Source organism: Hyperolius riggenbachi, chromosome 1 (genome assembly GCF_040937935.1).
Source record: "Hyperolius riggenbachi isolate aHypRig1 chromosome 1, aHypRig1.pri, whole genome shotgun sequence".
NCBI classification, from domain to species: domain Eukaryota; kingdom Metazoa; phylum Chordata; class Amphibia; order Anura; family Hyperoliidae; genus Hyperolius; species Hyperolius riggenbachi.
Window position 1 is genome coordinate 536,800,445 of NC_090646.1, and position 14,393 is coordinate 536,814,837.

The 14,393-nt window shown below is 45.9% G+C and overlaps 1 protein-coding gene across 2 annotated transcripts in view; it reads left to right on the forward strand.

The window, feature by feature from the left end:
* Positions 1 to 313: 313 nt before the first annotated feature.
* The window catches only part of C1H5orf63 (chromosome 1 C5orf63 homolog), a 132,267-nt gene continuing 118,187 nt past the window's right edge, over positions 314 to 14,393 (forward strand). For both annotated transcript variants that reach the window (XM_068271652.1, XM_068271651.1), the window contains exon 1: positions 314 to 1,174. In XM_068271652.1, the coding sequence (XP_068127753.1) occupies positions 839 to 1,174 (336 nt within the window). In that variant the 5' untranslated portion in view covers positions 314 to 838. The remainder of the gene's footprint in view (positions 1,175 to 14,393) is intronic.

Here is a 14,393-nt window from a genome sequence, read left to right on the forward strand (position 1 = left end):
TGAGCCCCAGCCCGACTACCTTTCTTGCGCCAACCTGCGAGGGGTTCACGAGCTGTGCCGGAGATTTGCTGGGCATGGTTCCAGACGGTGTTGAACAGCAGCGTGCCCTCAGGGTGGGTGGCGTAAGTCTCCCATTGCAGAAGCTGTGACCTGGTGTAGGTGGTGCACTGGATGTGGGGAGGCATAGGGGAAGCAGCCGCGCTATGTGCAGCACAATGGTTCAGCAGGGTACACAGGGTACACTCGGTGTGGCAGCAGGCCAAAGAGCCAGCAGGGAGATCAGTTGGCAGTTAACACTACAGGGATGTCGGCAGTTGGCAGTAAACATTACAGGGAGGTCAGCAATGCAGCAGAGAGTACAGAAATGGCTCCAATAAAGCTAGCAGGGAGATCAGTCAGCAGTATTCCAGGGAGAGCAGCAATGCAGCAGAGGGTGCAGAGAGAGTACCAAGCAAGCCAACAGTGTGCAGGTCAGAGGGAGATTTTTGCAGGCCAGCAGTGTGCAGGACAGACAGGATGGGAAGAGCACGTGTGGCAATTGGTTCTTACCAGCTGAACAGTCGCACCAGGCAGCAGTGTGTCCTTGGTGTAGGCAGGCTGACTCCTACGGACTGAAGAGGATGCTTGGCAGCTCCAGGGACCCAGAGGAACATGCCTGCATTTCCTTGAGCCGGCGTTGTACTGGGCGGGCAGTGGAGGGCACCTATTTATCCTTCACTGTGGTAGGCTCAGTGGTGTGCAGGAGCCCGTGGGACGCGGCCATCCATGGCTCGTCTTGTCATGCGGGTCGGACGGCGCAGTGGGCTTCCGAGCGGCAGTGGCAACAGTGGGCACCCGGATGGAGGATCCTCTCCTGGCGGAGCACGTGGCCCGCGGTTGTCCGTGGTCAGGCCGGAGGGCAGTTGTGGGACTGGTGCCGCTGCTTGCTGAGTGGTGGAACTTGGGTCGGACAGTGTTCCATGTATATCCGCACCGGCAGTGGATTTCCGAGGGGCGGTGGCGGCAGTGGCACCCGGATGGAGGATCTTCTCCCGTTGGAGCACGCGGCTGTCTGCGGTCAGGCCGGAGGGCGATGGGGGGCTGTCAGCGATTCGGAGGCTGTCAGCAGTGGATCCAAGAGGCTGAAGAGGACGGGGAAGGTCTCATTAGGATCCAGAGGCTTCTACCTCCCAGGGTAAGTATCCCACAGGCGTACGAGAGATAACGGTGCTGAAGACTTGGGCACAGGATACAGCCGGTATATGGCTGATCCTGCTGCCGCTGCACAAGTCCCGGCCATATTAATTACTATTCCCCCTCCAGGCCGCCATGGATGGTGGGGAATGAAATAATTCGGAATTATTATGTTTTAAAAGTAACTTCAGCTCCGTCTTCTGACGGCGCTGAAGTTACTCCCTGTGCCTGCTATAGCCATAATTCTCATTACGGCCTATGGTGGCTCCGGCTGCGCCCAAATCTCCTGCGCTGCACCCAAATCTCCTGTGCTGGTTTTAGCGTGTTCGTCCCGCAGGGGGTGTTTTTTCATTACAGATTTCCTTTAAAGGTCAATTTTAACAAAAAAATAAAAAGTTACACATGGGCGTAGTAATAGAGTGTGCAGAGGTTGCAACCGCATCAGGGCCCTTAGGCCAAAGGGGGCCTTCTCTCAATTTCAGTATTAGCTCTTTGTTGGTCCTACGCTCATAATAATCATTTCTATAGATACTTTGAATAGTAGGGATCAGTAACAAACTGCTCCCCATTCCCTTCTTGCACCTCTGACACTGTAGTTGCCATTGGCAGGTTTTGGTGCGCCGTATCAATTATTATGTATAGATTGCTTGGGGACCCCAATGTAAAACTTGCATCGGGGCCCACAGCTCCTTAGCTACGCCACTGAAGTTACATACTCACCTAAGAGGAAGGAAGGGTCTGGTTCCTTTAGAGCCTTCATCTTTCTCTCTGCTATATCTCATTCCACCAGCGGGCCTCCATTCAAATCTCCTGCTGGCTGCATCTTTGGGTCTCCTTGGAATGCCACAGAAGTACTTGTATCTTCAAGAGACGCGCAGCTTGTACTGCGCACATGTGAGCACAGTATGGAGCCGCTCATGTTCTGGAGTACTTGGAGACCTGAAGATGCAGCTGGTGGGAGATTTGAATAAGGGCCTGGCGGTGGAACAAGGAAAAGCAGAGAGGATCAGGAAGGTTCTAAGGGATCTAGAGCCTTCCCTTATCTTAGCTGAGCATCTACCTTTTTTTAGTTTCACAACGTTACAGCTGTCATATTAGTTTCCAAATATTCTCATCTGAGCGAAAATGTGACATTTTTGTAAAAATGATGCTGAAATGAAAATGGCCATATTCACTCTCGCTCTTCTTCACTATCCAGTAGACAAATGGCATGCTTACCACAAATGTACTTTTCGCAAGTTAGATTAAAATACGCTAATTGATTTCCATGAACTATATTTTACATAACTTGTATCAATGAAAATTGCGCAAAGCATACAATAGTGGATTTCATAATGAAAACTACGTAACTTGTAAAATTTACATAGAAAGTGTGCAAAATCAAGATTACCCATTGAATTGTAATTATTGGCAGAATCATTATAGCTAAAATTACACAAATATTAAAAAAGGCAAAATTACCCATTAGGATGAACACCAGTCTAGACATTCGCTCACTGTCTCCTACTCCGATACTAAAGGTACGTATAAACATGCGATAACAGTCGGCCAAAATGGCTGATAACGACTGTTTCAGAGGACTATAGTGCAGTGTTCTCCCCAGGCTCTTTTAGGCGGGTGCTCCACCCGGCTAGATTTGGTGACCACCCGGCTGTCATCGGCTCACCTCCTCCTATGCTGTAAGCACAGTTGCCCTGCATTTTCAACTCGCCCCACCCGGCTACTTTTTCATGCCACCCGGCTGGAAAAAAATTCTGGGGCCTCGAACGATCCCTGAGCATGAGCAATCACATTTTCAACCCTTCCGACCGATTGAAACCGCTCCATCGTCCGCTGATCGCTGTCCCTCCATAGAAACAAAACACATCACTAGCCTCAAAGTTAGCGATGTGTTCAACATTTGACTTTGAATTCCCATAAGACACATCGGGCCATATGCAATTAATTTTTTCTCCTGAGTTTTCTCCAAGGTGATATTTTAAAACTTGTCAATAAAATGCCCATTAAGCCACCAGCAAGCAAAAAAATACTCAAAATAATTTTTATAGTACTTTTTCACCTACTTTTTGGTACTTTTTCTATTACAAAATGCTGAAAATCTATTTTAAAAAGATGTTGGAAATGTCTCTCCTAGGAGAAAACTCAGGTGAAAAAGTGAAGTGCATATGGCCCATCATCTCATTCAATACCTCCTGTTACTTCCATCACAAAAGTATTCCCCAGCTTTATCCCTTCACAACATTCTGCTCTTCAGCTAGTGGCGTAGCAATAGGGGATGGAGAGCTGCACCAGGGCCCCTGGACCAGAGGGGCCCACTAGGGACTCACCTTCATCCATATTATTAGCTTTTCATTGGTGCTATGCTGATAATGAACATGTATATATATATGTACATTACATAGTGGTAATTCTTAACACACTGTTTCCTTACTCTGATTACACCTCTCTGACACTGCAGCTGTTCTTAAAGGGATACTTAAAGGGAACCGTAATTGAGAGGAATATGGATGTTTCCTTTTAAGCAACACCAGTTGCTTGGCAGTCCTGCAGATCTCTTTAGCTGAAGTAGTGGCTGAATCACAGACCTGAAACAAGCAGCTAATCCAGTCTGACTTCAGTCAGAGCACCTGATCTGCATGCTTGTTGAGGGGCTGTGGCTAAAAGTATTAGAGACACAGGATCAGCAGGAGAGTCAGGAAACTGGTATTATTTTAAGGCTGCTTGCACACCAAGACGTTACAGGCGCACGTTAGTGCGCCTGTAACGCTCCCCCAACGCACAGCAATGTAACACAAGTGGGCTGTTCACACAGCCCACGTTGCGTTACATGTAACGCTGCACGTTCTGTGCAAAGTGCAGCATGCTACGGCGTTGGAGCGGCTATAGCCGCGTTAGACTGTTTGCACATGCGCAGTGGGGGGTGGAGAGGAGGCGGGGAGAGCCAGCTACAGTAGCCGCGCACATGGCTACTTAATATTCACTGCACTGGCGGGCGCTGATTGGCCGGCGGGACCACGTGATGCGGAGTGTCTCGCTCCGCATCACGTGGTCCCGCTGGCCAATCAGCGCCACTCTGGGAGACATAATAGGACTCGAGCCGCCTAACGCGGCTCACTCTACCGTCGGCTCTTGCAGCACCATACGTTGTGTTAGGTGCACGTTATGCGACCTTAACGTGCCACCTAATGCAACGTCTTGGTGTGCAAGAAGCCTAAAAGGAAAAATCCATATCCTTCTCAGTTTAGGTTCCCTTTAAGTGTCCTAAAAAAAGAGTTTCACTTACCTGGGGCTTCTACCAGCCCCCTGCAGCCGTCCTGTGCCCAGGCTGGTCCTCAACGATCCTCTGTTCCTCTGCCACCAGCTCGTTTTGTTTTCGATGACTCTGAGTTGCCAGGCCACTGCGCCTGTGCATGACATCATGCAGACAGCAATGCAAACAAGGACACGCGTTGCCAGGGCTGCACAGGCACAGTGGCACGCTGCCTCCAAGGGGAAGGTAGAATCATTGAGGACTGGCGTGGGTACAGGACTGCTGCAGGGGGCTGGTAGTAGCCCAGGTAAGTGAAATTATTTTTTTTGGGGGGGGGGGGCGCTTAACCCTCCTGGCGGTAACCCAGAGCTATACTCGGGGTAGCCGCCACAAAGGATTTCTCTGGGGGGTAAGTGAAACTCTTTTTTTGGGGGGATGCTTAAGTATCCCTTTAATAGGTTTTGGGGCTCCATATGATTAGAGTGCTTGGGGCCCCATATAAATCTCGCACTGGTGCCCCAAGCTCCTTAGCTATGCCACTGTCTACAGTCTACCAAAATACAGACTGGCACATCTCCGATCAGTTCTGAGCTTTCCAAACTTTGCTGCTCACCTTATCTACCTCTCCTCCTGCTCCTCTGAGGCTGCCCTTCTGTGTCATGTCCTCCATTCACTTCACTGCCAGTTACCAAAAGGATTCACTTCAAATGCCTAACCCTCACTGTAAACTGTCCTCTCTGTACATTTCCTCACTAATCTCCAGATAGCATCCCACCCATAAATTTGCTCTTCCCGTGAGACCTCCTGTCCAATTAGAGGAATGGAAGATCTCACTAATAAAGGTTGGACAAACTGGGCTTATTTAGCTTGGAAAAAAGGTGACTGAGAGGTGACCTGATTAATACGGTCCTCTGCCGAGGATCGTCACTGTGCCTGCTGCTCCTGTCATACCCACCACATCCACTGCCAGAGATTAAGCTGTCATCCTCATCCAACAGCTAATGTTTCCTACCTAGAGATCAGGAGCCATTGAAATTACTCTTGATCTCCTCATTACTATGATCATGTGATCATAATGATCACTGATAGGCAGGGCCGGCGCTACCATAGAGGCAAAGGAGGCAGCTGCCCCAGGGCCCCAGAGCTTGTAGGGGCCCCCAGTGGCTACAAGAGGAAAAAACATTTTCAAATCGGCCTTATAGTTTTTGAGAAAATCGATTTTAAAGTTTCAAAGGAAAAAAAATACACATTTAAAAACCTGCCGACTTTAATGGTTAATAGCAAATCCACCTTAAATGCTAGAATATGTTAAGGAGATCATTAGGAATAAGAGGAAAAAACAATTTTTCAAAAAGACCTTATAGTTTTTGAGAAAATCGATTTTAAAGTTTCAAAGGAAAAAAGTATACTTTTAAATGCGGTAAATGTAACTTTTAGTAGCAAACCTAACGATAGTGTAATTTTACATGCATCAAACGAAAGCGCAATAAATTTCCTGACGGGGTTTCCAGGGGGTCTATATGCAGCCGCAGCGCTTTGGCCAGGGATCGCTATACAGCCGCAATATGGCTGCATGAAGATCACTGGCATTTTTTCCTATTTTCCTATTTTTTTTTTTATGTTTAGAGTGTGGGAATTAAAAAAAAAAAATTATATGGGGTCCCCCATCCTGAAACTTTTTAACCCCTTTTCCCCCATGCAGGCTGGGATAGCCAGAATGTGGAGCTCTGACCGATTGGGACTTCACACCCTGACTATACCAGCTGCAAAAAAGGTCCCTTAATGCCAATTTTTGTTCCGGGGTATATGTTGGGGGGGCCCCCCAGGTTTATTTTGCCCTGGGGCCCCATTGTTGCTTAAACTGGCCCTGCTGATAGGACAGCCCTGCAGATGCTGTTTCTATCTGTGTAAAATGAAAAGTAATAATTTTACATAAAAACACACACACACACCTTAGATCATTTAGGGCCCATTACCACTTGAGCTGCACGCGTCTGCGTGTGAGACGCACGGCGGCACTTCCGGGTCTGCGGGAACGACTATGGGATTCGCAGCCTCCCACACAACTTCAGATGGAAATGCTGGCCGAATCTGGCACAAGCGATTCAGGCGTCGGCGCTATTCCTTCCTATGGCAGAGTTTCCCCGTGTGATTTGCCTGTGGGAAACTCTGCAGATTCGGCCCGGGTTTCCGCGCAAGTGGAAACGGGCCCTAAGTGATCTCAGCTGTACTCTGTGCACACATTAGAAAGGCAAACGATCATTGGCTGAAGCAGTCAATAAAGACAGTGATGGCTGGCTTTTATCCAATGCTTTAAAGGTACGTACACACTAGATAAAAGTCATCTGAGATGGCCAATGATCGTTCGCTCATCTAGTGTGTGTATAGTAGCTGCCCGACGTCACTTATGGATCTAGCATGGAAACTTTAACTGAAAAAAAAATGTCCAGTTACTTATATGGGGCTTCTTCCAGCCTCCTGGAGTCTTCCTGGTCCCTCGCCTTCATCTCAAGCTGCTTGGTTCCCTTGGTGTCACCCTCCGAACGCTGGATGTTTGCTATGTGCCAGGGGCCTTCTCCTCCTTCTCCTCCTTCTCCCATGAACGGCAGAGTTCTGTGCTTTTGCAGGAGGCAAAAATTGTCTGCTGTGCATGCTCAGGGATCGAGGAGGCATGCAGCCAGACACATGCACAGTGGCCCACGACTCGCAGAGTCGCCTGGCTAAAGCTACCTACACACATGTCCAACTAAAGTGCCTGATTATCGGCTGACTTTAGTGTGTTGGATGATAATCAGGTGTATTTAGGTGTGCAAACGACTTGACGAGAAACTGATAACAGGCGTTGCGCCTGATGTAACTGACGGATCTACGTTGGCCTACGGTCTTCTGATATTGTGCAGTTGGTCTGTGTGTACAAGTCGTTTGAACGACTTGTATTACTTTTGAATGCGCAGTCTGTCGTGCACGTTGATGTAAATGAGTTGGTCCTTTGTTCGTATGTTGTCCGTCTAGACGTGTGAACATAAAGGTCGTGGAGGTCATCAGGTTGTGAGGTTCGTCAGGTCATGTGTGTGATCGTGTGCATGTTGTGCACTCATTGGGCGTGTGTATGAGCCTTTATAGAGCGGGATACTGGGAGAACCGAGCAGAGTGGAATGGACCAGGCACACTTGGCAAGGGACCAGGCACACTTGCCCAAAAGATTATTTCACGATCTCTGCCAGGTGACAATTATTGCATGTGTCCCTCGGCAGGATGACAAATCGGTGACTGATCCTGTGTGGCTGGGAGCGTAGGAATGACAATTGGTGCAGGACAGAGAGGATGGGAGAGTGAAAATAACATTGTGATCCAGCATGCTTGGGTGTTGGGGGATGTGAAGCACCATCACTGTACACACATTAGAACGGCTAGCAGTTGTCGGCCATTTTTCCCAACTTTTATCCAATATGTATATGTAGCTTTAAGTATACCAGAGATGAGTAAGTATAAAAGATTTATACATACCTGGGGCTTCCTCCAGCCCCCTCCACACCGATCGCTCCCACGCTGTCTTCCTCCACTTCTTCATTTTCTCGTTAGCAGCCCCATAAGTTTGGCCAGTCGGCACATGCGCAGTGTGGCTGCATGCGCCCCATCTCGCTCCTGCGGCTGGGAGCGTTCTGCAAAGGCGCGCTCACGCGGGCTGGGCCACGCACATGCAGTGTGTCCTAACTCGCAAAGCTATTGGGGCTGCTAACGGGAAAACAAAGAGGCGGAGGGGGCTGGAGGAAGCCCCAGGTATGTATAAATATTTTATGCTTACTCCTCTCAGGGTCACTTTAAGTCACTGACCCAGAATAATCAGATGCTTTGACTCCTGTGTCTATTCACCTTTAACACTGACCTTCTACAGTAAATAGACATGTATTTACTCTTCATTTTGCCAAAGATGTGTTTATACCTATGCAACATTCCATTATAAAAATACAATAAAATAATATAGGAAAGTAACTAAAGAAACTGCCAATGTTATGTGTATTACTTAAATGTGTTTAATTACATACAGTAGTAGTTAATGTGGCATCTGTGTCAGAGTGTTTATTCTGTATTTCCATGCAAACATCTCCCCCTGGTGTTCATATTTTCCATTTACACTGGTGCAAAACAGAGGATGGTGCTTAGGAAAAATCCCTCGTGTTTCGAACTGTTCTGAGCCATATACTGTATATTTACACCTCTCAGCAGTGGCGTAGCAATAGGGGGTGTAGAGGTATCGATCGCATCGGGGCCCTTGGGCTAGAGGGGCCACCCCTCAAACACAGTATTAGCTCTTTAGTTGTCCTGTGCTGATAATTTTCACTTCTATAGTTGATTTGAATAGTAGTGATCATTAACACACAGTTTCTTATCCTCTTCTTGATTGGTTTTGGTGTGTTCTATCAGTTGTTATCTATAGCATGCTTGGTGGGCCCCAATGCTAAACTTGCACTGGGGCCCACGGCTTCTTAGCTACGCCACTGCCTCTCAGGTCCACAACTGATCAGGCACATGACTGCAGAAAAGTTTACAGCGACCAATAAAAATCCTTCATTATTCTCAGCAGGTCTATCTCCAGGTTGAGGTATATTTGTATATCTATCATCTAACAGCTTAGAAACCAACGTTTCCTATGCTGCATTTTATGTGAAACATTCCTTTCTTAAAAATGTGATCATGTAATTATCTTACAAAACTGAACTAGGCAGGTTTACAGCAGACTTTGTTGGTGGGGCTTGCTTCTGTTGGATGAACATCATCATGATGTTGAGCCTACAAGGGGGCAGGAAAATACTGCCAGAAGATCGCCACCCGAAACAATGGACGTCTGTGCTTATAGAAACGCGGAAGCTGCGGCCGCAATGTGTCCACGCTGGCAGGGAGCGTGGCTTGCGGCATGGGCAAGGTTGTGAGGGGGCGCGGCTGAGCCCTAGCGCCCATTTTAAATGGGCAGGCTTATGCCTAGTATTACATTCTTACCTTGGCATCAGTTCCTCTCAGAAGCTCACCATTTTCTTCTGACAATTATTCCTTCGAGTTCTGACAAGATTTTGAAATACTGTATAGCAGTTGCTGTCAGTTATAAATTAAAGGACAACTGATGAGCAAGGTAATGTCCATGTTTCCCTATGGCTCAAGTAGGCGATATTACAGTTTATCAGTGTTCTGACCAGGAAGCTGTTAGGGGGTAATGACCATTTTTAAAATGGAGGATGGAGAAATCCATTGATCACAGTGGACAAACAGGATGCAGGAGAGAAGAAAGAGATTTATGAGCAGACTACACGAGAGGAAAGTATGACCTGTGTATGTTTATTTTGACTTTTAATTTTCAGTTTAGGTTTGCTTTAAGATCTTCCTGAGTAGAGTGAAGTTATGGGCCATGGTTTCCCTGATCTCATCTGTAACACATTCTCACAGTACTGTATAGACTGGAGCATGTATTATTTCAGGCTGAAAGGCTTCTTTTCATGCTGGAAGCTGAAGCCAGTTAGCGCCTGTTTCCACTACATTTGAATTTGAGTGCATTTTCTGCACCCTGATTTGCATAGTAATGTATTTCAAGTGGGCCTGTGTCCACTGTATCCAGAGATTGCACGCAGACAAATTGTAGACAGCAGTGCTGCAATTTTTCGGGATGCCACCTGGCATCTTAGCCTTGGCGTTTTAAGTGTTTTCACGCACATTTTTGTGTATGCCAATAGAGATGAATGACAAAAAATAAACGAAAAAATATTGCATGCAAAAAATGGACGCAAAGGCATGAGGATTCACATATGCATGCAAAATTGACATCATGGGAGCATTTAGTAAGGGGAAGGCTTATCAACAAGGACACAACTGTAGTGAACAGCCAAAGGATTTGACCAAATTTCTCACTCTGTCCAGAATTAATAAATTGGGACGACTGAAATCATTGTTGGCAAGTTTGCAAGATTGGTCCACAAATGGTTCCATTGCATTTGTACTGAATCAGTAGTGTGTGCAGCGTGCTGTGTGTGTGTACATTATTGTTATTGTATATTTATATAACACTCACATCTTCCACAGTACTTTTTACTTAGAGGGTTTAGTCATATCATGAAAGTGTTCCAGAGATGGGGTGTATTCATACTTATCTGGGGCTTCCTTCAGCCTTATTAGAAGCATGAGGTCCCGTGCTGTCCTCTCCGGACACTCCACTCCCTTGTAAATCCCCCTGGTAATCTGGCCACAACGGACAATATAATTGCGTCGAATCGTGATTCAATTACGGAATCAGGAAAAAAGGGCTCCTGGGGCTAATAGACTATAAAGATGCTAATCCTGCATTCAAAACTTTTTCTGCTGTTATGGTTGGGAGTTATCACATACTTTACGAGCACTGACCCTAGTGCCAAACAGTGCCAAAGAGTTGAATGCTGGGAGTTCTTTTGAATGCTGGGAGTTCTTTTTATCTATGATATATTCCTCCACTTCCATATATTTCCCTGCCTAGCTGATCACTTGTGTTTACAAGCAAGGCTGAGGTGACTCAGTGATTGGATGTGTAAATAAAAAAAAGACTCTGGGAGGAGGGCAGCTGATGAATAAACAATGAGCAAGAGAAGGGAGGGGGCAAAACAAGAGTCGGGGAGGATATGCATTAGCTTGGCAAAATGGCCACTGCCTTGAATAGGATTTCCTGCTTTTCTTTTATAAAATCCACAGGAATCATTACGTGGATAGCACAATACATCTGTTATGTAAGTAGTAGTAGTATTTATCTACTTATATATGTGTTTTTTATTTCTAGGTTAGCATGGGTGTCGCTTGTTCTTTAAAAGAACAGGCAAATGTTTGATTTCATGAGGGCAGCCATCTTTTTGGTTGAAAGGAGGTGACAGGGAGCATGAGACACAGTTCCAACTGTCCTGTGTGCTGATCACCCCTCCCAGTTGCTAGGCAATGTGAATAACAACATAGGAAATCCCATAATGCTTTGCACAGCATCAGGGAAAAAAGCCTAAGCCGTTTTCTTTGATGGGTGGAGCTTAGCTAAAAATGCAGCTAAAATGATGCTTTGGTAAGAAAAACAAGTTCTGATGCTGTGAAACTGTTAAAGAAACACCAAGCCTTTTCAGTTCTGTTGAGTAGATTTTTAGTCTGGAGGTTCACTTTAAATTTCATTTTTTGAATTAATGTTATTTGCAGTGGAGAAATGGGGTTTTAGAGTTAGGTGTCAGGAAACTGATTTTAGAGCCCGTTCAGACTGCACGCGTTTCCAGCCGCGTTTTGGAAACGCGTGCGGGTGGCCCGACACGCACGACATCAGACAGTGCATAGAGTGCACTGTCTGATGTTCACACTGCATGCGTTCCGGACCTGTGCGGTCCGGGAACGCATGCTGCACGCAGATTTTGCAAAAACGCGCGGCTGTCCCATTCACTTTTCAGTGATGGGATCAGCCACGCAACGCATACAAACGCAGATGGCGTGCGTTCGTACGCGTTGCGTTCCACATGTGTGGCCGTCCGCGTTTTGTAATGTGAACCGGCCCTTAGGGTTAGGCACCAGCAGAGAGGTCATAAGGTTAGGACCCAGCAGAGGGGTCATGGGGTTAGGCACCACCAGGGGAGTCTTAGGGTTAGGCACCACCAGGGGAGTCTTAGGGTTAGGCACCACCAGGGGAGTCTTAGGGTTAGGCACCACCAGGGGGGTCTTAGGGTTAGGCACCAGCAGGGGAGTCTTAGGGGGTTAGGCACCACTGAGGGGGGGTCCTAAGGGTTAGTGATAGGTAAAGGGAGGGTTCTGTGTGAGAGTAGGGTTCAGTTTAGTTGTAGTAAAATATTGTTAATATTTATTTGTTTTACTATAGTTATTACGACTGCACAAATATTTTCATTTTTATTGTTACACACAATATATTCAGATTTTATTACATGGAGAAACAATAAAATATGGTTATAGACAATATTATAAAATTATTACGTTGGTACATATATTTTCGTTTTCATTGTAATAGAGTAGACGATATCTTCAGATTTTCTCACATGAAGAAAATAAAAATTATGGTTATAGACAATATTATAACATTTCAGCTATATCTCGTGCCCTTTTTTCTAGGCATCCTTATTTGATGTATGCAAGTAGCCTTACTGTCCACAGCAAAAATTACAATCTAATCTCTACCATAGTCAGTGTTACGTCCCTGTAGTAGTCTAAAAAGCCGGTACACGTGATGCAAATGATCAGCGGGTTGAATCGATAATTTCCAAGATGTTCGATCTGCTCCCAATTGATAATAGGATTGATTTTGTGCAGTAATGATCTGAAAATTGATCCCATTATCAAACGAGAGCAGATTGGACATGTAGGAGATTACTGATTTGATCTGAGTTGCAACGTGTTTATCCAACATAAGATGAAAAGCCTAAAGCCAGTTCACACTGTATTTTTAAGCCAAACGGATCCGGTAAAGCGGATCCGGTCTCGGCTTCACCTGATCTGTATGGCTTGGTCCACACTGGCAAACGGATATGATCACCGGGCGATCGGATCCATTTTCACTCCGTTTGCCACAGCAGGTGAGGGTGCAGCAGCCGGGCAGGTGAGGGAGGGTTAAAAACGTACCCAGACGTCTTCTTCATTGCAGCCAGGTGGTAGAGAGGGTTTCTTCCAGGCTTTCGTCTTCTTCCGCATCATGTGACTACATGCGTCATTGTGTCTAGTCACATGACGTGGAAGGAAGCCTGGAAGAAACCCTCTCTACCGCCCGGCTAGAATAGACGCCTGGGTACATTTTGAACCCTTTCTCATCCGCTCGCACGGTTGCGACACCCTCCCTCACCCACTCGCCTGCTCAGGTACGGCCCGGTTCCCATTCCCACGTCCCCCAGATCCCCACCTTAGTGGATTTTGCTCTCTGAACGGTCTGTTTCTTCACTGGTGTGAAGAAACGTTCTGTTCTCCCATTGCCCACAATGCAGGACTTCATCTTCCGTTTCCAGTCCGCCGGTGCTTCAGCAAAGTTGCTTTCCGTTCAGTTCAACGTATGCAATGTATCAGTACGAACGGACGCATGTGAACCTTAACACACACATCCCCAAACCACCCCTCCCTCCGCCTCCCTGCCGCAGAGCTGCAATTTGCAACAATGAGAGGATATGTGGCCTCCCTGCGCTCAAATTTCACCTCATTGCTGCAGAGGGCATATTTTTTCATTTTTCATCATATAATAAGAAAAAAAAAAAAAAAGAGGAGAAGGAGGAAGAAGACAGATGAGAATACACAATTATAATACACGGTACAATAAAAAAGTTTCATTTTCCCATTTATTCGGCTAAAACAATCAAATCAAATGAAAGCGAAAATAATCCTTTTTTTTTTTTTTTCGATCAAGAAAACTAATGATTATGCCATTTTTTTCAATGAAAATCTGATCGGACATGTAGGAAAATTTTTTATATTGGATCTAATTGAATAATCAAACAAAATTATGTAATCGGAAAAAAATGAAAAAATTGTACCATGTTTGACACCTGCAAAGATATCACATCCTGGTGTTTGACTGCTTTTGATAGATACAGAAATAAAAAGAAAACAGCTATTTGTATTACCTAGACCCCCCATTCGGCACACACAATCGAATGACTGAGGAACTTTACAAATCTTATACAAAAAATTTTTAAGAATTAATAAATGGTATCATCCTTCTGACTCAAAACTTCTTACAAAAAAAAAAAAAAGGAATGTATGGAATGACATCAGTGGTACTGCATTACTACGTTTCTCCACTGGAGGGCAGTGTTCCATAAGGCTCTATGACAGGAAGTCGCAGACGCTCATGCTGATCACTGATCAGTGACCTCTGCAGCGGCAGCATGGTGGGTGTCACGTGTTTAATGATTTTTGTAATACGATTGCTTTTGAACGAGACTAGATGGATGCATAGATAGTTTCTCTTATTTGTAAGAAATGAAGATTGATCTAT